This window comes from Aptenodytes patagonicus, chromosome 26, assembly GCF_965638725.1.
Source record: "Aptenodytes patagonicus chromosome 26, bAptPat1.pri.cur, whole genome shotgun sequence".
Lineage (NCBI taxonomy): Eukaryota > Metazoa > Chordata > Aves > Sphenisciformes > Spheniscidae > Aptenodytes > Aptenodytes patagonicus.
Genome location: NC_134974.1, coordinates 3,002,780 through 3,025,912, shown reverse-complemented (window position 1 = coordinate 3,025,912; position 23,133 = coordinate 3,002,780). Strand labels below are relative to the sequence as shown.

General features: G+C 63.0%; 4 protein-coding genes and 1 long non-coding RNA gene across 6 annotated transcripts; 2 read left to right on the top strand and 3 right to left on the bottom strand.

The window, feature by feature from the left end:
• Positions 1 to 861: 861 nt before the first annotated feature.
• Positions 862 to 12,023, bottom strand: SDHC (succinate dehydrogenase complex subunit C). Of its 2 annotated transcripts, XM_076359819.1 has the most exons (7): positions 11,975 to 12,023; positions 8,027 to 8,083; positions 7,109 to 7,210; positions 6,235 to 6,296; positions 3,846 to 4,009; positions 1,732 to 1,838; positions 862 to 989 (listed from the first exon to the last, which is right to left on the bottom strand). In XM_076359819.1, exons 1-6 carry the CDS (start codon positions 11,992 to 11,994, stop codon positions 1,734 to 1,736), a joined length of 510 nt encoding a protein of 169 aa, XP_076215934.1. In that variant the 5' UTR covers positions 11,995 to 12,023; the 3' UTR covers positions 862 to 989; positions 1,732 to 1,733. The 2 variants fall into 2 exon arrangements, with proteins under 2 accessions (XP_076215934.1, XP_076215933.1); XM_076359818.1 differs by having other exon boundaries at positions 862 to 1,838.
• Positions 12,024 to 13,191: 1,168 nt separating this feature from the next.
• On the top strand, positions 13,192 to 15,921 carry MPZ (myelin protein zero). The gene is made up of 6 exons (XM_076359875.1): positions 13,192 to 13,326; positions 13,893 to 14,059; positions 14,153 to 14,366; positions 14,451 to 14,586; positions 14,711 to 14,771; positions 14,920 to 15,921. Exons 1-6 carry the CDS (start codon positions 13,263 to 13,265, stop codon positions 15,022 to 15,024), a joined length of 747 nt encoding a protein of 248 aa, XP_076215990.1. The 5' UTR covers positions 13,192 to 13,262; the 3' UTR covers positions 15,025 to 15,921.
• A 951-nt stretch (positions 15,922 to 16,872) lies between these two features.
• On the bottom strand, positions 16,873 to 18,962 carry LOC143171216 (uncharacterized). Its single transcript, XR_012997160.1, has 3 exons — positions 18,949 to 18,962; positions 18,602 to 18,656; positions 16,873 to 17,167 (listed from the first exon to the last, which is right to left on the bottom strand). It is a non-coding gene; the product is annotated as an uncharacterized LOC143171216 (long non-coding RNA).
• Positions 18,963 to 19,785: 823 nt separating this feature from the next.
• On the top strand, positions 19,786 to 20,906 carry NR1I3 (nuclear receptor subfamily 1 group I member 3). The gene is given in 6 exon segments (XM_076359719.1): positions 19,786 to 20,306; positions 20,308 to 20,321; positions 20,406 to 20,427; positions 20,429 to 20,514; positions 20,591 to 20,692; positions 20,785 to 20,906. Coding segments are annotated over 6 exon segments (867 nt in total).
• Positions 20,907 to 21,318: 412 nt separating this feature from the next.
• Positions 21,319 to 22,977, bottom strand: TOMM40L (translocase of outer mitochondrial membrane 40 like; the record flags this gene model as incomplete). Its single annotated transcript, XM_076360033.1, is given in 9 exon segments — positions 21,319 to 21,528; positions 21,600 to 21,702; positions 21,780 to 21,856; positions 21,978 to 22,020; positions 22,022 to 22,101; positions 22,192 to 22,287; positions 22,400 to 22,511; positions 22,704 to 22,796; positions 22,910 to 22,977. Coding segments are annotated over 9 exon segments (812 nt in total), but the record flags the coding sequence as incomplete, so codon positions are not given.
• Between the last annotated feature and the right edge of the window lie 156 nt (positions 22,978 to 23,133).

The following is a 23,133-nucleotide window of genomic DNA, read 5'->3' as shown; positions in this document are numbered from 1 at the left end:
TTCAGCAACTGCAGGAAGTAATTGGTTTAAAGCTAAAATGCGTTTGTTTTCACCCAGGAGAAGCTCTCTCCTGCTGGGGCATGCGGCTACACCGAACGGGATTCGGCAGTAAGTCTTCTCCCTCTGCCACGCTGACAGCAGACGGGTTTTCCTCCTTTGTGATTTCTCATCTCCGAGGCTCCATGTCCCCTCAGGGCTGCGATGCCTTCTGCTAATTAAAGGAGTGGCAGATTTGTTAGGTCCAGCAGGCAGGCAGAGGAGCTGAGCGAGTGGGAGGGACGGGGCTCGATCAGTGGCGGAAGTAAAAGCAATTGCGTGGAAACAAGCCTGGCCGGCGCGAGGGATCTCGGAGAACGTTATTGGACCGGCTCCCCTCCTGCCACTTCAGGTCTCCATCAAAAGCCCAATGAGGAGAACAGAAGTTCCCCATAAAGCCGATATTTTGCCGGCTGATGATGTGAATGGGAAGGAAGATCCTTCCTGAAACAGAGCCGAGACCCTCGCTGGGACAGGAAAGCGGGACAGAGCTCCTGACAGGGAGTATCCTCTTTGCAAAGCTTTGCTCCCACTGGCAAATGTTAAAAATTGGCCAATTTGAGCAAAAACCTCCTGGACCTCGCACAGGCATTTGTACCAGCAGAAACAACCGCAGTCCAGGTAGGAAATTCCTTTCTGCCAGGCTGGCAGCATTTCACCCGCCAGCTCCAAAGGTCAGGCACTACACCTGCCTCTAAGCGCTGCAGTTTGTTTTTCCATCGCCTGGCTGGGAAGTGGCGACTCCCTGGATCTGAGAGAAAAACATTCCTTCCCGGCCGACTTCGCCTCAGTGAAGTGTCGAGCACAGACGACAAACTCAGCGGCTCAGTGTGAAGGATCAAGGCTGCTTTATTGCAAAGGTGGACGAGTGACAAGTGCTGAAACAAGAGCTGGTGGCAACGCACGACAGGAAAACCACGTCCCTCCCATCGTGCCGGAGACGGAGTAACTTCCTAACAGGGGAAAATCAGATGTTTTCACTGGCAGGGGCTCTAGGGCCCCAAAGCTGGCTGAATCATGACATTTCAAGGACAAGGAGTGGGGACTGAACCTCTGTAGGTCCGAGCACCCCATCCCAGCTGGCTCATGCTGCCAGGCTTGGAAAGCACAGGGTCCCGCAGCCGGTGCGGCACCTGGACGGCACTGATCACCCCTTCCCCTCGCGGGTGCTGGTGTCAGCAGCTCCGCCTGCTCTCTCTGCCCTGGCACGGGCTGCCTCAATGGAGATGCTTGTCCTGCGCCAGGCCTACACACACACTACAGCCATCCCCGAGCCCACTCAGACCTGCGGGGACACAGATTCAGCATTGTCTCAAGCTTGGGGACAGAGCAGAGAAAAGAAACGCCCTGGAGTTTGCCTGGAAGAAGCTAGGCAGCTCTCTGCGAGTGATTGAACGTGCTGGGATCAGCTGTTAATTTGTGCCCGGCTTTCCGTGGCTGCTTGGGCATGTGGCATGGCAGGAGACAGCCCGGCCTGCCCCCGCACCACGAAGAGGGGGTTAGCACATCACCCCGGCTAATGAAAAGCAACTCTGATCATCCACAAGATTTTTAAGGAGGGGAAACACCATCTTCCCCAAAGATTTGTAGTTGCTCGGGAGCCTGTCGTCTCGCCTCCCTCTCCGTGCATGTTTTAAGGCAGGCCAGGACAGAGCAAATCTTCCAAAAAAAGGGAGGCCATCAACCGGGAGGTACCTTCACATCGCCGCGAGGCCCGCGGAGGAGAGCAGGGTCAAGATCAGGACCAGCACCCCAGACTGGTTGACCTGGGAGATCCTGAACCCCTTCCCCATGTCCCATGCCTGCAGGAGAGAAGAGACACAGCAGGATTAATTCAACAGGGCTGGGACGGTCCCTGATGGGGGACGTGCCAGACGCAGGCAGAAAGGCACCATCTTTCTGATAAAAGCTAGCAAGACCACCCCAAAAACCAGCCTTTGGACCACCAGGTACAGACCAGAGGGATGGCTAGAAGCGTCCATTGCTCAGGGCAATGGGCAGGGGTCTCCCTGGGTGCAGGCACGTGTGCACCGTGCCAGAGGAAGTTTACCCCCCACCAAGCCCCCGCATCTATCAGCAAAGCCGCCTGTGAGCTCTCCCTAATCCCCAACAGCCGCAGCGCACCAGGTTCACTTCAAAAGCGGCAGCTGCTCTCCGCTTGCTTCTCTCCTGCTGACAGAAATAGGTTATAAAGCACGGCGCAAGCCGCAGATCTGAGGCAGCGCTAACATCCCCGCGGGCAGAGCCGAGCAGGTGGGGATGAGCCTCAGCCCCCAGCACCTCCGTGTACGCCCCTGGGTACGGTGCCAGCCGTGAAGGCCAGGCTGAGCCCAGATGGCAGGGAGAGATGCTGGAATGGCACCCCGGAGCTCGGTGCCCTCGGTTCCCAGGTATCGCAGGTGGGTTTGCACCTCTCACCTGACTTTGTCCAAGTGAAAGCAGGGTAGCTGAGGACAGCCTGGGGAGTGCACACCTCCTCCCAGCCTGCCAGCAAGCCCCCAGGGCTCAAAGCAGAGAAGCACCTGGGGCAGAGGCACTAAACTGAACGTGTTCCCTGTTGACTCCCCTTCTGTCATCGATGGGCTGCACTGCTGAGCGCAGCTGGGGGCCAACACTGCTGGTTTCCTTCTCAGACAATTTAATTGGCATCCCAACATATATGTCCAGTCAGAGACTTCAGCACGCATTCGACTCACGACACTCTGAACAAGCAGCCGGTTATGACTGCTCCATTTGCCCAACAGCGTCTCCATGAGCGAGTGGGGCTCAGCCAGCTGCAGGCCCCGAGCTCCGAGACCTCCTCCGACACCAACTGCTTGAAAAGCGGATAACAAGCACTCACACCGCTCCCGGCTGGCCACTGTCCGCCCCGAGGACCTGCAGAGGGGGCTGCTCTTGCTGCACACTGCTGTTGTTCACCCCAACGGCTAGGCCAGGCGCCTCCCGGCACGCTGACACGAGTGCCTCGTAATGGCTGCTCTCAAGTACAGGATACAACATCCAACAGTGCTCAAGTCCTGTGTTTCCACACTGGAAACACTGGGAGCCATCAGCGCCCACAGCGCGAGCCCACATCTGCAGCGTGGCTTCGCACATGATGCTCCCCCCACCCAGAGCAGAAGGATCATGTCACACTCCGGGCCAGCTGCCTTTGCAATTTGCTCCCGTAAAACCTAACCTATCTGGAGCTACAGAAAACACAAAATCAGCTACAAAAAGCAGCACGTCTTGTACTGTTCCCAACGAGAAACTCCCAGCTCTCCAGCTCCCCTCCTTCGTCAAACACAGGAAGCTCGGCTAAACGGAGCTGCTTGTTCCTCACTTCAGCCCAGGGCAAAGATCACAGGTTACTTTCTGCACAGGCAGCACCATCTCCTCTGCCACATGTCTTCTGGGCTCATTAAATACTATAAAGCACTTGGAAGATCACAGTGCAACGGCTGCATGACAAGGGTGAGATAATGAGCAACGGGTGGCACTTCTGCAGGGCTCGAGCCCGCGGTTCTGCGGACACATCCCCCGGCTGCAATGCTGCTCCCGCCACCCCTCGTCCCTCTCCCGGAGCTGAGGAGATGCGGGGGGATGCTTCAGCCAGCTGTGCCACCCAGTGAAGTACCAGCGTAGCGATGCTCTTTGCAAGTTTAATGTAGCCAAAAATAGCACCAAGGTTCTGAAGCACTTGAGGTGACTAATTCCCGTTTCCAAGGGCACCTTCCCAGATGCCACACCCAGCACTCCCACAGCCGGCAGACACTTCCCTTCCCTTGCACCCCCAAGCACACGCACGGCCCCTCGCAGGGGCTACTCACAAGGTGTCGGACTCCATTCCAGGTGTGGTAGGAGAGGGGGAATGCCAGAGCGAACTTAGCAGAGTAGATGAGAGCGGGCCCCAGGCTGAGCGACTTCACCATAGCCAGGTAGTGGGGAAACTGTTCTGGGAGCAGCAGGGCAGCCAGACCAAAGAGGGAGACTCCTGAGAAAGACAAAGCCCGGAGGTCAAGCCAGCAGAAGCGTTACCAACACCTTGCTGCCCGCAAAGAGCCCCAGGCCACCTCTACATCTCTGGTTTGGTGACACGGCCTGAACCACCATCAGCTCATGGCGGCCTGCGGAGGAAGGAGGAGGGAGAAGGGCTCTGCCCATCTGGTGGCAGAGCCAGCTGCACTGTGACAGTGTACCCTGGGGTGCTCAGGACTCAAACTGGGGCAGCAACACACCGAATCTGGGTCCTGCATTACTCATACAACACCCAGAGACCAAACTGGTGTGAGCTCATGCAATTGCAGCCAAACCAGCCCAAATTCAAGGTTAAAGGGACAGCGAAGTCCGGAAACATAAGGTGGCAGCTCTTCAACAAAGTCCCCAGATCCACATCTCAGGACAGAAGCCCCTCTGCCACCAGCCACTGACACAGGCAGCGATGGAGCGAGGCTGTCTCAGTGGGGACCAGCAAAGGAACCAGCAGACAAAGAGACAGCCTGACATGCGTGGCTGCGCTAGCTGCAGGAGCCGCAGCAGCTTCTCCTCCACATTTATAGGCCAAGAGGGTTTCTCCAGATGATGCTGCCAAAAGAATGGGAACAATCGCAGCCAGCAGTCAGCCAAGTCGCGGTTCACCCTCTGCTCAATAGCGCCTGATTACACTGCGGCACGCTAGCTCAAGCACCTCGGCTGAGGCCGGCACTGGCAGCGCGAGTCAACCAGCTGCTTCCTCGCTCAGCCACTTGTCTCCTCAATGGCCTTTGTGTTCGCCCTGCAAGAAGCGCAGGAAGTCAGAGGCTCCTGTAATTACAGGCCTTGACGGAGAGGAGTTGAACACTTCTCCCTCCTCCTCCCGGCTGCTGAGCTGTGGTCGGTGGAAGCGATGTTCCTTCGTGCTCAATCGGCCTGGGAAGGGGACGATTTCCCCTCCGGCAGAGGCTGACGGATCGGAGCAGAAAGGCAACAGTGAACCTGCCAGCTCGGCCCATCTGACAGCAAGCTGGATGGGGGCCGCAGCCCACGGGGCCAGGCATGTCCTGAGCTCCTGGAGATAAGATCCCAAAGCCGGGTGGTGCCAGCATGGCTGCCATGCAATGCCCTGGCTTCGCGCACGGAGCAAGGCACGCAGCCACCCCGAAGGAGCCAGCTGGGCTCACAGGATGCACGCAGGCAAAGTCACCTTGCCGTGCTCAGAGCAGGCAGCCGTCAGCTGCTCTCCCACAGAGGATGCGTGCTGCTCTTCGCGAGGCAGAGCTGGACACAAGCCAGCTGGCCTGGGAGGAGCAGAGCCTGGGGGCAGAGCCGAGCCCCCACCAGGTCTCTGCCGTGCAGATATGGGAGCAGGAGGGCACATGGGTGCCCTTTTCTAGGAGCCCAAGCCCTCAAGGGAGGCCAGGCTGGAGCCCTCACTGCTCCTTCTCACTCTGCCAAGTGAAGAACACAAGTCCTCAGTCCTGCACATCTTTTCTGAGTCCCTTCACTCTCTGCCCTTCTGCGAACACCAACCCAGCTCCCCCCCCTCAACAGGGAGCCACCAGAGAAGCACCTTCCTGCTGCCATGAGAGGGCATTAATGGAAGTAAAACAGCCTTTCACAGTTAGATATCCTATCGCTTAGTCAAACCATGCAAGTCAAATTGCTGGAGGGAGTTTATCGGTTTTGATGATGGCACCGCCTTCTCTCCCACCAGGATCTCTGGGAAAGCAGCTGCCACTCCCAGGAAGCTGAAAAACCTCCACCTGTGCTAAGGAAAACCCTCTAAGCTCTGCCTGCCTGTCAGTCTTTCCCTCACATAGGGTCTCCTGTAAGGCTAAACCAGCAAAAAACAGCCCCAGAAGAGAAGGGCTGAGAACCGGAGCAGCAGATCGGCCTTCTCCAGGCTGGGGAAGGCCCCGAAGAAAGCAGCCAGGCCAGGCCACAGTGCTGCAAAGGCTTCGAAGGCTTTTACATACGGGGGAGCATCGCTGCCTTTGCGGGACTGGAGCCACTCACAACACAAGAGGACCCAGGGACAGAGAAATGGGGATGGGGAGATATTCAGGGGATGGAGAAAGGGAGAGGACAAAGCGCATGTTTCCCAGGAGAAAACCCATTCCTGAAGCTGGGGACAGAGGAGAGAAAACGTCCACCTGTAGTCACGTCTCCGAATCAGTCAGAGGGGTCTTCCCTCCCGCAGCCCCCACCCTGTCACCAGAAGCAGGTGGGAGATGCACGCACCTAAGCTCAGCGCAACACCGGTGCCCCGGTGCATGACGGACATCGCCATGGGCAGGGACCACCTGCAAAACAACCAATCTCGTCAGCAAAACAGGGCACAACACCAGGGAGGCCTCCAAGGCCGCAGGACAAAGCACAGCCCGTCTATTCCTAGAGAGCTCTGTGCTGCTGGGCGGGTATTTCTGTACTCGGAGTTATTCAAGGAATCCAGTCAGAGCAAAAGGGGAGAGACAGGGGAATTTGCAGAGGCAGCTTGGGAATGGCAAATGCCACTGGCACGGGTTTGGGAAGGGGAAGGGCATCTGCTGAGAAAGCTTAAAGGGAGATGAAACAGGGTTAGACTGTAATGCTCCTGCAGTTGAGGAACAAAGGGGCAGGGTTTGGGCATCCAGGCTCACGGATAAACGAGAGAACCTGGAAAAGTGACGGAGGCGGCCTCAAAGAAGCCGGCACCTTTCTGAGAAGGGAACCCGAGAGCCCCAAGTTGGCCTCCTGCCTCCACCCCCGAGGACCGCCAACTCTGCGGCGGGACGCACTGTTCTGCGCAACCACCCTCCACGGAGGCAGCTGCCTTTCAACGGCACGTCTGGAAACGCTGCCCTGCTCAAGCACTCCAAGGCGCAGCTCTGGGGGGACTGTACCCCTCCGCTACACCCTGTATGAAAAGGGTTGTTGAGCGTCATCAACTCTGTGGGAGAGGCTGTGATTCCCACACACAGCTCAGACTGTTCACAGCACAATGCAGAAGGTCTCCCCATCCTCCACCTGAAGTGACAGTGGGAACGGACAGTGGGTGCCTCCGGGGACAGGGCTGTCGTGTGCCAGAGCCCGGGGGTGCCCCAGTGCGAAGCTGAGGAGGCCAAGAGGCTCTTACTTGTAAATGGTGATGTGAGGGGACAAGGGACGATTGGACTTGGTGTTCTTCTCCCAGAAGTGGGTCATCTCCTCCTTGGCCGTTGTTCCCATCGGGACAATGCTGCAAAAGAAGAGGAGACGGGAGGTGCAGAGAGGTGGGCAGCGTTTTACCCTTGCCCGCTCCACCAGGCTTTGCTGCAGCAGCTTTCCATCTCGCAGGACGTGAGCTCCCGGCTGACCTTGACAGTACAAAGAACGGCTCCAGCTGTGCGTGGACACAGGCAAGGAGAGGATCGCTGCCAGCTTTCCCGAGTGACTAATAATAATAAGCAGGATGGGAAGCTGCTGCACTGGAATCCACTCAGCCAGCAGAGCCGAGCCACGCCCCCCCCCCCCAGCACCACCCAAATCAGGGTATAGGATATCAGATAACACATTATATAATGCTGATAACATGCAACCTGCTCTTTACTGCCACGGTAATTGCACACTGTACCAAATAAAGAGCTTGTAATTTAATGTTCCTGAGATTACACAGCAATTACACTTAGAGACCAATTTAGCAGAAAATAACTATTTCTCCCTAAGCCCAGCAGCACGAAGGACAGGAACAAGAAGGCTTCTGTGGCTCCCAGCCCTCCTCAGGTGCAAAGCTGTCGCGCAGAGCGGCACAGAGGGGTGACAGGGGTACCGCCACCCCTGCAAGAGACCCAGGCCCACCTCAGCAGCCAGCCAGGCTCTCCCTTCACCCACTTACATCCCCCGTAAATAGGCCGTGCCCTCGTGGTGGCACGAGGCGGTAAGTGCCCAGCTAACACATGGCATTGATTGACCAAAATTACTAAGCGGATGGAGCGCACACATGCCCCAAAGCCTTAGACAGGGTCCCTCAGGGAAGAACTTAATCCCGTTACTCTCAGTAAAACCTCGGACTCACTGTCGCACAGAAAGGCTGGGGCCAAGCCGAGTCAGCAGGCATCGCCGACCGACACATCTGCAAGAGAAGATAGAAAGGCTCTGTGAGTGCCAAATAAACGCCTGAAAATGCCAGCAAGATGGGGCAGGGGAGGGGATTTGCCACTTTGATGATTCGTATCTTAAAATCAATCTTAACACGAGAGGATCTGGACTGTTCCTCCACAAATCCTCTCTCTCTTACGCTAAGCTCTTAACTACAGTCTCTAGATTCTGCCTGGGGGTTCATTCTTTACAACACCCTGTAATTAAGTCTGCTCAGCTGTAATACCTTGTTTGTAAGACAGACATAAACAGCACTCTAAGCTCACAGCTACACTGAGGCAGTCCATTTTTCACTCTCACTACAGCAATTATTGGGGCGGGCGGCACACGTCCCCAGAAAGGCGCATCTGCCAAGCTCCACGGAAAGGGCTGGTTCAGGCCACCACTCTCCACACGTCCAAGATGAAGACATCAACCCCCCTTCCTCCAAACACTTGTTCTCATTACAGCGTTTCGCCGCCGCCATTCGTTAAGCTCCAAGCACCGGAGAGATGGGAGGTCACTGTCGCAGCTCAGCGCACGCAGCGTTTCAGCCGCGCCGAGGCTCGGGGCGGGAGGTAAAAAGGGATTTTGTGGTGCCCGAAGGAGTGGGTGCCACTCTCTGCGGAGCGATTGTAGTAACCGCAACTCTGACATTCAAGGGCATCTCTCCAGGAACGGGGAGGAACAGGCCCCCAGCCCAGCGCAGCTCGAGCGTTTGCAGATGTGGGCTGGAATCTGCGGCGCCCGCTCCTCTCCAGGACAACACGTAACAAGCAGCGCTGCCTTTCCTGACGACATGACAAGAACAAGGTGTGTAATAACATTTCGTGTGCTCATCTGCAGCACAGCAACAAACACTAATTAATCTTGTCAAACACGCAAGCATCTGTACCAGTGTCTCCCACTGTTTCATTAACAGTAGATAAACGAAGCTCTGCTGCTCTTCAGTTGTCCTACAGCCGGTCTCGAGGATGCAGTAGGAAAAACATCTGGAGGTCAGCTCTTCACCAGGTGTAAATCCAAAACAAAAGTCATTATTATTAACCACTCCGAGTTCCTGTGTAAATGATCGTTAGGATGTTTCCTTTCAAAATCCTCCCTCACGTTCAAAGGCTGGACTTGAAACACAGCAGGTTTTTAGGAAGACGTCCTGGCTGGATGCATGAATTTTTGGCACTGCAGAATCCACCCCATGCTGCAGTGCAACATTTCTGACTGGAAACCCTTCTTTGAACCGTCTCTAGTTTATCAACGCCCTCCCTGAAGTGCGGCATGACAGCGAGACCGAGAACTTCAGCCAAACCTCCACCAAGCCCACCATCGTGTCCGAGAGCAGCCGACCACGGATCCCCAGAGAAAAGTCTCAGGAAACACACGGGAGCACCCCCCACCACATGCAGCTCACACGCTTCCCAAGCCAGAGGGTTTCAGTCCGTAATAAATGGCTTTTTTCACCATGAAATTGCATTGCCACCTCCTGACCCCCCCAACTTCCAACACGAATTCTCACAGCTTAACCAGATGCAGAGAACCAGCTCCCTGCTTGTCCCGAGCCCCCACAGAGCAGCGCCGGCCACCACCTCCCGGTTCTTGGGCAGGGGACAGGAGGTGAATGATAAATCTCTACCCGCAGACCACTGATGATTTATACACCTCGCTCCTGCCCTCCTCAGTCCGCTTTTCCAGATTAAAAGATCAAACCTACTGCATGTCTCCTTCTACGGAAGCCACTCAACACCTCTTCTGGGGGCTGGGGCGCTGGAAGAGGGAGGGCTGGCTCCGAATCACATACAATATTCAAAACAAGAATAAAATCCACAACGCGTTTGCATTTTTTCAAAGCTAAACTCCCCAGCAAGAACTCCCCATCCTCTTGACTCAAGGTTAATATTTTTTTTCAGATGCAAAGCATTACATCGTGCTTCAGTGCAACGACTATTGCTTGCAAAACACAGCCCTCCAGCTAAGCAATCAACATCACTGTACCAAGGACCTGTCCTCCTCATTATTTATCATTCTCTAAGTTGTTGCATCTTCTCCAGATCTTCCTCCATTAACTTGCATTTTCTTCCAGATCACTGAAAAACATGGGTTTTTAAGAAGAAGAATTAGCCCTAAAAGAGGATCCTCCGGACCGCTGCTGAGAGCTTCCCACGGCACCCCAGCCAACTCCCGCTCTGCCCCACGCCCGAGGAGGGTGCAAAGGCTCAGGGGACCCCCGGACAGTGTTAATCATCGAGGACTTTACAGAGCACAGCCACTTGCACGGGGCTGGAGAAGGACAAGCTCAAACAAGACGTCTATAAACACCCAGCAGTGGAACAGCACTGGCTGCACACGCCCCACCATGCAGCTCCGTCAGCTCAGGAGGAGAATTTCTAGAGTTGCGGGGCACAGCTCTGGAGCAGCATCAGCTCAGTGTCACGTCAATAGACGTCGTTAACATTTATCCTGCAAGACGGGTCTATAAAAATCACTCGGATTTCGCTAGGGAGGAGGCAAACGAGAAGCGATTATATATGCTTTTTCATCTGACAAGCAGAAGCAAACACGAGATGAAGTTCTCAGGCGCAGGCTTCAAACCAGAGCGAGCGACTTCTCTCTTGTTTTTCAAGCAGCAGCTGCGGGGCACCCTCCCAAGCAGGTATCGGAGCCCCCCGCCTCTCTCGCTGCTGGCAGATCCTGCCTTTAAATAAACCCGCGCACGCAACAAAGAGCTTTCCACAAAAGCATGACGGCTCCAACCGCCACTAGAAAGAGAATAAATTAAGAGAATGAAATCTCTCTGTCTCCAGGCTGATATCAAAGAGGAGAACGTTGGAAACGGGGCTGGGAGGGGGATGGTCACAGCCTCGAGGAGGCACAAAACTTTCCAGTGGGGGTGGTAGATGGGAAGAGGCACCTTCAGGCCAAGCAAACACAACGCCCTTCCCCATTGCTGCTCAGCACCACGGGCACGGTGGGACATACTCCCGCACGGGACCACTGAACTCCTACAAAGCCACCAGCACCCTGTCAGGTGGCCCTGCGAGGCAGGGGGGCACCCCCCCAGCGCCGGCTGGGTGGTAACGCCGATGTTTGTCCACCCAGTCAAGGCCACCAAGAGCGAGGGATGGGGAGAGACTGCACGCAGGGAGCGGGAAGGAGCCGGACTGCCCTTCTCAGCAGCGATAAGCCGACAGCCTCGCCCACAGCCGGGCTGATCTCGGCCCCGCAGAGCGTCCGGGCCTCGGTTCCCCCCACCGCAGCCCAAGGGGGTCCAGGCTCCTGCTCTGCCCCGGCTCCGCACTTCACCATTCGCACCCCGGGGCTCGCTGCGGCGGAGGGGCAGCACGGTTCAGCCGCCCGAGGGGGCGATGCCTCACCGGCTCCCTGCAGCCGCTGGACCGGGCAGGGGGGAGCGCAGGGACACGGCCCCCGTCCCCCGTCCCCCGCCTTAAACACAGCAAGGGACGAGTCACAAAGCGTCAGCGCCTCCAGAGCCCCAGCGAGCCCCAGGAAAACGGCCGTGCCCGAGGAGGCAGGGACCGGGGCGGGACCGGGACCGGGACCGGACCCGGGGGGGCACCGGACCCAGGGGCTGTCGCAGGTGGGGCGGCGTGGCCCGTCACCCACAGCCGGGCCGGGGGCAGGAACCCGTCCCGGGACGGGGCACCCCGCGGCCCGGCCCGCCCGGGGCTCCGTGCGCGGCTCCGGGGCGTCCCCGGCGCCGCGACGCCCCCCCCCCACCGGGCTGCCCCCGGCCGGCGGCACCGCGGCCCGGCCGAGCGGCGGAACCCGGCCCCACCGTGACGGGACAACCGGCCCGTCCGCCCGCGGCGCCGCGCAGCCGCTCCCGCTCCCGCAACGGCGCCCGGCCCGGCCCGGCCCTCCAGGGAGTCACCTCAACGCCAGCGCCGCCATCTTGGAGCGCCCCGCACGCCGGAAGAGGCCGTGACGCACTTCCGCCCCCGCCGCCCGTTACCCCCCGGGGCTGCGCGATACCCGCGGGCTGCCCGTTACCCCCCGTTACCCCCCGTTAACCCCGGGGCTGCTCGTTATCCCCCCCCCCCCCTCCGTTACTCCCAGGGCTCCCCGTTACCCCCCGGGCTGCCCTTACCGGGGCTGCCCGTTACCCCCCCCCCCCCCCCCCCCCGGGGCTGCCCGTCCACCCCAGAGCTGCCGGGGGGCAGGACCGGGGCTCCCCGGTTCCCCAGCCCACCAGGACCCTCTCGCCCGCAGCTGCAGCCGATGGAGGACATGGAAGCAGGAAAACCTCGCAGCTCCCGGGCGAGTCCCGTCCCCGTCCCGCGCCCTCCCTTCCCCAGCCGCGAACTCTCTGGGTCAAAAACCTGAGGAAAACCCCACTTTGGAGCTTTTCACCCCAAAACACCACTCGCCCCTCAGCCGGCGGCAAAGCAGACGGGGAGGCATTGTGCAAATTCCTGCCCTGGGCTCTGCACGGGGCAGTGGCACTTTGGTGGCTCCCTGCGGGGACGGATGTGCCCCGCGTCCCGCAGCTGGAGCCAGCCAGCTCCGTGCCCAGGGGGAACATCCAGCACCACCCGCTCAAAGGTGTGTTTTCACCCCAAAATGGAGCCAGAGCAGAGGCTGCTGGGAGCGCACTTGGCCGGAGCTGGCAGTGCCAGCTTGGGGAGCCCCGTGCTGTGGGGCTGGAGTGGGGACCGCACCGGAGGGTGTCGGCAGCCAGCCCACGGCCATGGGACAGGAGGGGATGCGCCGGTGGCCCATGGCACAGTTGGTGCGAGACCCCAAGCCCCGCCAGGCAGGTCCGTCCCTGGGACCAACCGGGGACCACGGCCGTGTGCTGGTGCCCTCCAGCTCCGGCCACATTCCTGCCGAGCCGCCTCCGCCACGGGCGGGAATGCGGCCGGACAAAGGGCGCTGTGTGCCTGGCCCCCCCCCCCCCCCCGCCGCATGCTTCCCCCTCCTCGCCCATCGCCAAACTAAATGCCCCCTTTCAGCCCGGGGCACCCGGCACCCCCTGGCCCCCACCGCCCCGGCTGCCTGGCGCCCATTGGCCCGAGGCCGGGGCGCCGCTGGCATCATTCAGCGCTGCTTGCTCTTAAACCTCGGCCCCCGTCCCGCCAGCACCCTTCGGCACGCCGCTGGGCCCTGCGCACCGCCAGCCCTCCATGCGGCTCGGAGCCGGCCGGTGACAGGCAGCCACCATGTCGCAGGGTGCCAGGGGCAGCAGCAGCCTCCTCCTCCTCGCCGGGCTCCTCTTGGTGCTGGGTAAGCTGGGGACAGGGATGGGGGACCAGGGCTGCTGGTCCTGAAATTCTGATCCTGGATGCTGGGAGGTACCAGGGGACTCCAGACCCCCGGGAGGTGGTTGTGGGGCTGGCGGCCACCCACACATCTGCTTTTGGGACTGTCACTGGTGGTGGCAATGCTCCAGGGCCGTATCTGTGGCCGTGCCCCGGTCCCCATCACTGGGCTGCAAGGAGAATCCCGGCACCAGCCACCTCCCTGGGGATGGGAGAGGGGTGCTGGGAGCCAGACCCAGCCCTGCCAGCATCCCCAGGTGTCAGCCGGCGCTGGGATATGGTCCCCTTTGAGCTGGCAGTGGGGATGCCAGGGCGGAGGCTCCCTGCAAAGGCACTCGCGGTGACACAAAGAGCCGCTGTCCCCCGCCAGTCCTTGTGCTTTCTCCAGGGCCAACAAAAGTCCTTTGGTGGCAGCACGGGGCTGAGCACGGGGCCAGCGTGGGGGGACAGACCAGCCGGCGGCCCTGGTGATGGGCACCATCCCTGTGCCGGGGTCCCCCACGGGGCTGACGGGTTTGTGCCCCCTGGCAGGGCCGTCCCCGACATCCTCCATCCACGTGTACACGCAGCGGGAGGTGTACGGTACCGTCGGCTCCCACGTCACCCTCTCCTGCAGCTTCTGGTCCAGCGAGTGGATCTCCGAGGACATCTCCATCACGTGGCACTTCCAAGCTGAGGGATCCCGCGACAGCACCTCCGTAAGCGCCTGCTCTGCTTCGGGGTGCGGGGTGGCCCTGCCGTGCTTGGAGGCACCGTGACCCCGATGTCTGTGTGTCTGTCCCCGTTGCTAGATATTCCACTATGCCAAGGGCCAGCCCTACATCGATGACGTGGGCAGCTTCAAGGAGCGGATGGAGTGGGTGGGCAACCCTCGCCGCAAGGATGGCTCCATCGTCATCCACAACCTGGACTACACCGACAATGGCACCTTCACCTGCGACGTCAAGAACCCCCCTGACATTGTGGGCAAGTCCTCCCAGGTCACGCTCTACGTCTTCGAGAAAGGTACGGCGCCGGCGTACACCCCTCCCCGCCTCAGTTTCCCTGCTCCAGCCAGGGGGGGCTGACGGGACGCCGGTGTCCCCACAGTGCCCACCCGCTACGGCGTCGTGCTGGGCTCCATCATTGGCGGGGCTCTGCTGCTGGTGGCCGTGGTGGTGGCCCTCGTTTATCTCATCCGCTACTGCTGGCTGCGGCGGCAGGCAGCCCTGCAGCGACGGCTGAGGTGAGCCCCACTGCCCAACTGGGGCAAAACCACCCTGAAACGGGGCTGCTGGGAGGGACCGGGGGGGGGGGGGGGGGGGTTGGCCTTTCTGAGACGCCTTTTTGCCTTTCCACCCCAATTTTAGTGCCATGGAGAAGGGAAAGCTGCAGCGATCAGCCAAGGATGCGTCCAAGCGCAGCCGGCAGGTGAGCGCCGAGGGGTTGGAAGGGGCAAAATGGCCTAGCCGGGGGGGGCGAACACCTCTCCTACCTTTTGGGGTGGGAGGAGAGGCTGCGGGGTGAAGCCTCCAGGGCAGGGGGGTACCGTGGCGCTGATGCTGCCCCGTCCCCGCAGGCGCCCGTGCTCTACGCCATGCTGGACCACAGCCGTGGCACCAAGGCAGCAAGCGAGAAGAAAGCCAAGGGAGCCCCGGGAGACTCCCGCAAGGATAAGAAATAGCGGTTAGCGGGCAGGGAAGGTACTGCGGGGGCGGGCGCCGGGGCCACCCGGCCCCCCAAAGTCGTCATGACCATCGAGATGGAGCTGCGGGGGGAGGCCGCCGAGGCCGCCCGCCCCCCGCCCGCCGTCCGCTCCCCCAGCAAGGGCAGCCTCAAGAGCGCCCTGATGCACATCATCAAGCCGAACTCGGGGACCTGACGCCTGGCTGCCGGCGGAGGGAGAGGGCCAGGACGTGGCGCCCCCCCGGCTCCGGGAAGCGGCCGCCCTGGGGCACGGGACCCGGCGAGGAGCGGGGTGTGGTCCTCGCCCCAGGTCCCCTGGCCTCAGGGATGCCTCGGTGTCCCCCTGCCCCGACCTGAAGCCCCTTGGTCGGTACCTTCCTCTGCGCAACCGCTGCCCTGCCCAGCCCTGGGCACTGATGTAATTTTTTCTATTTGAAGATGCAACCACTGAATTCTGGGCCTGTCGCCCCCGGGCTGCCTCGGTCCCCCCCTCCTCAGGGACCTGCAGGGTCCCTGCGGGACCACGCCGCCCCCATCCCTCCCCGTGTTCCCCCCAAAACCGGTCTCCGGGAGGGTTTCTCTGCCCCCATCGTTGCTCCTTTTCTGGCCGTTTTCTCGTCTCTCCTGCGACCGAGCCCAAATGACGTTGCGGGGTGGCCCCCGCCCCGTCCCCTCCGTCCCGCTCCTGTCCCCCATTAACCCTCCCGTCCCATAACCCCCGGCCCCCCCACGCTGGCTGGAGCCTCGTGGAGGAGGAGAGGCTGTGGCCGGGCTGGAGGAGCTGCCGGTGCCCATCACCCCAGAGCCAGGCGCCGCTCCTTGACGTGTTTTTCTATGCCCTGTCCGTGTCCCCCCCATCCCCATGGCGCCATTAATAAAACTCACATCTCCAGGAGCCCAGTGTCCACCCCGGCTTGTCACTGTTCCCCGCTGGAGGTGGGGGTGTCTTGGGGTGGGGGTGGGGCAGAGTGTGGCTGAGCACTTGTGAACTCATTGCATGGAGGCCTGCCAGCTCCCACAGAGAAGGGGAGGGCACTGCCACTGTGCCTCAGTTTCCCCAGGGGTGAGGTGATGTCTCAAGAGCATCCTCATGGCACCCTAGGGACCCCCTCAGCTGGTGGGGGCTGTCCCCAAGGCCACCCATCAGGGCTGTGCCCCACCCTAGGGCCACCTTCCCCCTCATCCCCATCGAGCCATTGCATTTGCGTTAATTAAAGCTCACCCCAATTAAGGCAGAGGCCGAGTCTCGGGTCCTGCCCTGTGGGTAGGGGTCCCCCGGGGCAGGCGGGGGGTCTCCCTCCGTGGCCATCGCTCACCCAGCGGTGACTGTCACCATCCTGGGAGCGGGGCTCGGGGAGGGACCACGGCCCCAGCGTCGGTGCAGGCAGTTGGGGTGATGAGCTGACTCTGCGCTGGAGCGGAGCGGGAGCGCTCCTGCCCCAGGGCTCGGTGCCAGCCCACAGCCCCATCCTGCAGCTGCACCATCCGACTCCATGGGGGAGCAGACCGGGAACGCTCACTCCCACGCTGACACAGACCGAGGCTACGAGGGAGGGGCCCCCCCCCCCCCCCCCGCCCCGCCTTGCCGCTGGGGCTATAATTGTCTTTTCCCTAATAAGTCTGCAGAGCAAGCAGGGGCCAAGCCTGACCCCCGCGCCCCCAGGGCATCCCCTGGGCCCTGCCTTTGGCCACCAACGCTGTTTTTCTTTCCAGGGAGCTATTTCTGACAACGCGCTGCGGCTCCACGCCAGGTCCCAGGGTCCCCCGTCACCCCACAGCATCGGGCATCGCAGGGACTGGCCCTGCAGCCACCTCGCGTCTGAGCGCCAAGAAACCCCGGTGCAAATCCCCCAAATGCCTTTATTTTAACCACCCCAAAACACCTTTTTTTTTTCCTCTCATCACCAGCAGCAGCTCAGGTACCTCCTGTGGCTGCTCTTGGTGGTGTTGCGGTGGGAGCCGGGGCTGGGAACCACCACCAAAGCTGGCCCCAAGCAAAACTTTGATGCCTGGAGGGACGTGGCGCCACAAGGCCTTCGTCCCCCGAGGAAGAGGAGCAAGTGGCGGCGTCTTTCATCGCTGCTGCAAAGAGTGGCACAATGGGAAACGAGGCCCCGGCTCCAGGGGCTGAGACCTGGTGGCTGATAAATTAAGCAGAATTTCACGGGGAAAACCCCAAATCGGAGGGTGATACGCGATCCCGGGGTGGGGATGAAGCCATTCCCAAAGCACCCCCCAAGGGGGGAACCCTCCACCCGCATCCTGAGGACACCCCTGCCTGTGCCCCCCCAGGCAGGGACAGCCTGGCCCTGGGGACCTGCGGGGCTGCTTTTAACAGGGGGCTCCACCCCGCTCCCTCAGAGAACAGGGACCTGGGGGTCCCACCAAGTGGGGGACCATCCCCACACCCCCTCCCACAGACTATGCACCAGCCCAGCTCCTCTTCCCAATGGTTTATTCTTTACACATGCTAAAAGCCTCCCTAGGGGAGGGGATGGTGACAATGACAGGAGTGCGGGGAGGGGGCAGTGCGAGGATGGGGAGCATCCCAGTGCCTGGGGAGACCCGGTTTCCCCGTGGTGGGCTACAGCGAGACCTGTCCCCCCCGCAGCATCCAACCCCCTGGGACAGGACAGGGGCTTCCCTCACTCAGGGGACACCGGTGTCCCCCTACCCCACATGTCCCCAGCAGCCAGCATCGCCATGGATGGGGAAAGGCAGGCTGCCCCAGGGAAAAGGGCATTTCCATGCCATTCCCTCGCACAAGGGCAACCTCCACACCGGGGGACACAGGACTCAGCTGTGTCCCCCCGCATCAACCCCCCAGCTTCACCCAGGGACCTGGCTCAGGGGTGGGCGAGGGGTAGGGAAGGACTGAGCACCCCCCAGTCCTGCTCGCAGAGGACAGGGCAGCCCCAGCATGGCGGAGGTCAGGATGGGGCCGTGCCCACGTGCAAGAGCGGGGTGCCCGCCGTGGGCAGGGGGTCACGGGACCCCGCAGCTGCTCAGGGCCCCGACTCCTTCTTCCGCTTCTGGAAGCGGCGGAATTTGCCCTGGATAGCAAGCGCGGCTTTCTCCGTCTCGGGTGCGCTCAGGTCGATGTCGATCTCCTCCTCCTCCTCCTCCTCCACCTTCTTGGGGTCGATGGCTTTGGCTGGGGGGGGGGGGGGGGGGAGGGAGGGAGGGGGGGACGGGACAGGACAGGGGCTGCCCTGGTTATAGCCTGGCACCCCCAGACTCACCCCAGCACTCAAGGAGCACCCTGAACTGCCCTCCCCAGCAGGGGACACCCAGGGGGGCACCCCATCACCCCCCACCTCAGGTGAGGGACACCCCATCACCTCCCCACCCCCCCAAGGGACAGGGGAAGGGAGAGAGCGGATCCCCAAACCCATCCAGGTGTCACACCCCCCCCACGGTGGGGACACAAATCCTGGAGGCTCCGGGAGTGGGAGCAGCCAGCGGGGTCCCAGGCACCAGGACAGAGCGAGGGTCCCGGGAGGGCATGGGACAGAGGTGACACCGGTGATGGGGCACCCCACAGGGTGCACCCCGCCGGTGCCGGGGGTCCTCACCTTCTTCCTGCCCACCGGGGGCCTCCGCCGCGGAGGGGGACTCATGGGGGCTGCGCTGCAGAGAGAATGGGGTGTCCGGGGGTGACACGGGGCCCCCGGCAGCAAACCCCGCAGCGGGGGGGCACGGGCTCCGCTTTGCCGGGGACCCCCCCAGCCACCGGGGTCTCCCCCTGCCTCCAGCCTCCCCCCCGGGTGCAGCATCCCCGCCCCCCCCCCCCCCCCCCCCCCGCCATTCCCAGGGCAGTTCCTCTCCCGGCCCGATGATAAAAATAAAGGAAAAAGAGAAAAAACCCTGTTCTGTTCTGTTCTGACCGGCACCGGCACCGGCACCGGCACCGGCACCTCACCTCGCTCATGGCTCCTCCGCTGTCGCCGCCGCTCCCGGTATGCGGCGCCGCGCGCTCCGCCGCCGCTTTTATAGGGGGCGCGGCTGAGCGACGGCCAGGGCAGCCAATGGGCGCGGGGCTGGGTCCGGACAGGGATCCGCCCCCCCGCGTGTCTCACCACCACCCAGAGCCTCGACGCCCCGCGGAACCGGCCCCGGGGGGGGCCGGGGGGGGCCGTGGCCGTTGTCACGCCCCAAGCTGCCCCAGGGCACCCCGAAGGTGGGGGGTGACTCCCGGGGGGGGGGAACAGGCCCTGCCCGGGTGTCCTGGGATGGGGGCACCGCTGGCAAGTCCCCACGGCGGCTGGTGACGGGGTCCTTCCTCTGGGGTCACCGGTGGCAGGACAGCCGCTGCCGTGGTCTTCATCCTCTCCGGGCTCTGCCGCCCCGAACGCCTCCCCCGGCACCCACGCGTGTTGTCCTGCCTGCCTGTCCCCCACGTCTGCCATGCCTGTACCCGCCTGTCCCTCCCGTCCTGTCTGTCCCCCCCCTCCATGTTGCCTGCTGCAGCCTCGCTCAAGTTCAAGGTTCACACTCCACAGGGCTCCAGCTGGGAGGTGGCGGGGACGAGCCGGGGCTGGGGGGCTCCTCGCTGCGTGGCAGCGGGCACCGGGCACCAGCCACATTGTTGGGCACCAAGCCCCGGGTACCGGCACCGACGGGCACCGGCCGCCTTTGGGGGCATCACACGGTGGTTCGGCGGTGGCCAGGGCAGGAGGTCACGGCGGCAGGGGGGTGCATGAAGGTGGTGCACCATGGGGTAGGGGAGACATGGTGGCTTCGAGGGGACGCGTAGGGGATGGGGCGCAGAAGCCGGCGTCAGGGCATCGGCCGCAGGACAGGCAGTGCTGCCTGCAGGGCGCAGTGCCGGGTGTCGCTCAAGCAGGAGCCGTGGTGTGTGTACACAGCCCGCACACCCCTGCACGCCCGTCCCGTCCTGCAGCTCTGTCCTTGCTGCAGTCCCCCTGGTCCAGCCACTGTCACCCGCATCCCCCCGGCCATGTCCGAGTCAAGCCCCGTGGACACAGAGAGCAGCCCCCGCCCGCTGCCGGGCCCCCGGGTCCCCAGAGGGGAGGACGCGGAGCCTGGGGAGGAGAAGGTCTGCGCAGTGTGCGGGGAACCGCGCCACCGGGTACCACTTCCACATCACTTCTGCCCGGGCCCTGATGCCCTCCCCTTGCTCCCCCCCCCCCCCCCCCCCCGGAGCTTGCCCATCGACAACCAGATCTCGCCGCTCAAAGGGGCCACCCTGGAGATCTGCCAGATCCAGTTCAATGCCATCTTCAACGCGGAGACCAACGCCCGGGAGCGCGGGCACCATCCAGGGTGCCCTGGGTGAGCGGGAGCGATGGCAGCACCAGGGAGCAGGGGACAGCCGTTCCCCATTCCGGCTCGCCCATCACCGCCGCGCTCCCCCAGCCGGCTTCCAGCAGATCTACTTGGATCAAGTTCCACGTGAGCCTGAAGAAGCTGCCGCTGCACAAGGCCAAGTACGTCCTGCTCCAGGCCGTACTGCTCTTCTCGCCAGGTAGGGACCGTGGTGGCCATGGCGGGGGCGTCCCCTCAGCCCTGCTGACGGCCACCCGCCCGTCCTGTGCCCCCAGACCACACCGGCATCACCCAGCAGAACATCGACCAGTTCCAGGAGAAGGCGGCCCCGACACTCAAGAGCTACATCGACCACCGGCACCCTGTGCCCGAGGGCAGGTACGTGCCGGGGGGGGTTGGCACAGCTGCAGTCCCCTCCGCCGTGCGGACGGCCACCGGGTCCGAGCTGGGCGCTTGCCCCCTGCCCCAGGGTTTCTCTACGCGAAGCTGCTGCTGACGGAGCTGCAGACGCTGAAGGTGGAGAACACGCGACAGGTTGTCCACATCCAGGACCTGTCCTCCGTGATGCCGCCGTTCTCCGAAATCAGCTAGAGCCTGCGCCAAGCCCCGGCCCCCGGCTACGAGCAGCGGGGCTCACCGGCTACCAGTACACTTTACAGGGCAGAGTAAAGCTCCTTTATTTTTCCAGGCCCCGTGGGTGTGTGCACGTGCCACCACTGGCACCTCCAGCGCCTGCCGCGGCCCGGAGCCACCCCCTGCGCCGCCGGAGGGAAACCGAAACAGAACAGCGGTGGGAGCAGAGGGAAGCACGATGCTGGGGCGAGGCACGGGCAGGCAAGCGCCGGGGGGGATGGAGGCCCCCAGCGGCAGCCGCTCCTCAGCCCAAAGGCGCTAACAGCCACCACGCGCTGTCACACAGTGTCCCCTGGCCGTGAGGGACCGGGTCCCCCCTCCGCGGGCTCCCCCGGCACCGCGGCGCGAGAGCGGGGCCTGGCTGGCGCCCCCGCGGCACGGCACGACGCAGCAGCTCCCTGAGCAGGACGGTGGCACATGCCGCCCACCCCCGCGGCCCCTCAGCCCACGATGACGCTGAAGCCGCAGTGGAAACGGTTCTTCCAGTGGTTGAGGAAGGCGCCGAGAGCCAGGGTGACGGGCAGGGGGGGCAGCTTCTTCTCCAGCACCCCCCCGACGCTCCAGTTACTGTCCAGGAGCCCTGCGGGGGTGACAGGATGAGTGCCCGAGCAGCGCCAGGGGTGCCAGGTGCCGGCGCGGCTCCTCGCTCACCTCTGAAGACCATGTTGGCCTGCGGCAGGTTGAGCTGGTAGCCGAAGGCGAAGGTGGTGTCCTGCAGCCGCGTGTTGGCCTCTAGCTCCACCCCGACCTGCACCTGGGCGGCAGAAAACGTGAGGCCCCGGGGGGGATGGGGACACACGGGGGACGGGGGCGCATGTGGGGGACGCTCACCTGCTCGTTGGCTCGGTGGTAGTAGCTGGCATGGGCGCCACCGTACCCCACGTTCAGCGTCGCCACCCACTTCAGAGCTGGAAGAGAGAAGCAAAGCGGAGGGCGAGGGGAGCCGGGGCATCCCTCTGGGGCCAGCGCGGCGGGCAGGACCCCCAGGGCCGTGCCCACGGTCCCCTCGAGCGCGGGGCGCCCGCGTACCCGTGTACTTGCCCGCCAACGTGAGGATGGCTCCCTCCTCCCCCCGGCCGCCGGTGATACACCATTTCCCCGCCCAGGACCAGGCGGGAGGTGATGCTCTGGAGAAAATGGGCCACCAGGATCACTGCGGGGACAACACAGCCCTCAGCGCTCGGCCCCCCCCCCGCCCCCCGGGCCTGGCAGCCGGGGCGGGGGGGAACAACGTCCCACTCACCGGACTCGCCAAGGAGGTCGGGGTTGCCCAGCGTGAGGGTGGCGGTGCAGTCGTCCCCCCGGTACTCGCCATCAAACTGCCACGTCACAAACTTGGCTGGTGCGTCTGCAAGGGGACGAGCACCGCGGCGGGTCCTGCCACCGTCCCCGCCACTGCCCGGGGGTGACGGAGACGCCCCGGCACCCCCCGCCCCAGGGTCCTCTCCCGCCAAGCCCCACCTGGAAGACAGCCTTGGTGCGGATGCGCTCAGCCACGAGGTGCAGCACTTGGGCGTTGAGGCTGCCGCTGTTGTCCATGTCCCCGACCAGCATGGGGAAGGCCTGGGGACAGGGGTGGGGGTCAGCTGGGGGACAGGGACCCCCCGCCCCCGGCTTGAGCCACGGGCTGGGACCCCCTCACCCCCGGGTAACCCCCACCCATCCTGGTGCCATTTCAGAGCTTTGCGGCCACCCACCATCCCAGGGCCGCCCCGAGGCCGCCCCAGGGCCCACCCCCGGGGCGCGGGGCCTCACCTCAGCGGGGCCGAGCTGCCGGTCCCCCACGAAGGTGGCGTTGAAGTGGTAGCTGGAGGGGCCGAGGGTGCTCATGTGAACTGTGTGTGTCACCTGCGGGGACGGCGCGTCAGCGGGGGACGGGGGGAGGCGGCCCGGGGGTGGCAGCGCCCCCCCCCCCCTCCCCCCCAAGCACGGCCCCGCGGGTCCCTGTGTGTCCCCCTGACCTGGAAGTGGCTGCTCAGGGTCTTGGTGACGATCAGCTTCACCCCCTCCATCTGCTGCGGGAAAACCTCTGGGGGAGAGCGGGGGCTGAGCGGGGCCGCCGCTGCCGTCCCCTCCCGGGGCCGCCGCTGCCAGCCCCCCCCCCCCCCGGGCCAGCCCCCCCGGTGCCACCCCACCTCTCCCAGGGCCACCCACAGGCCGCCCCCCCCCCCCCCCCCCGTCACCC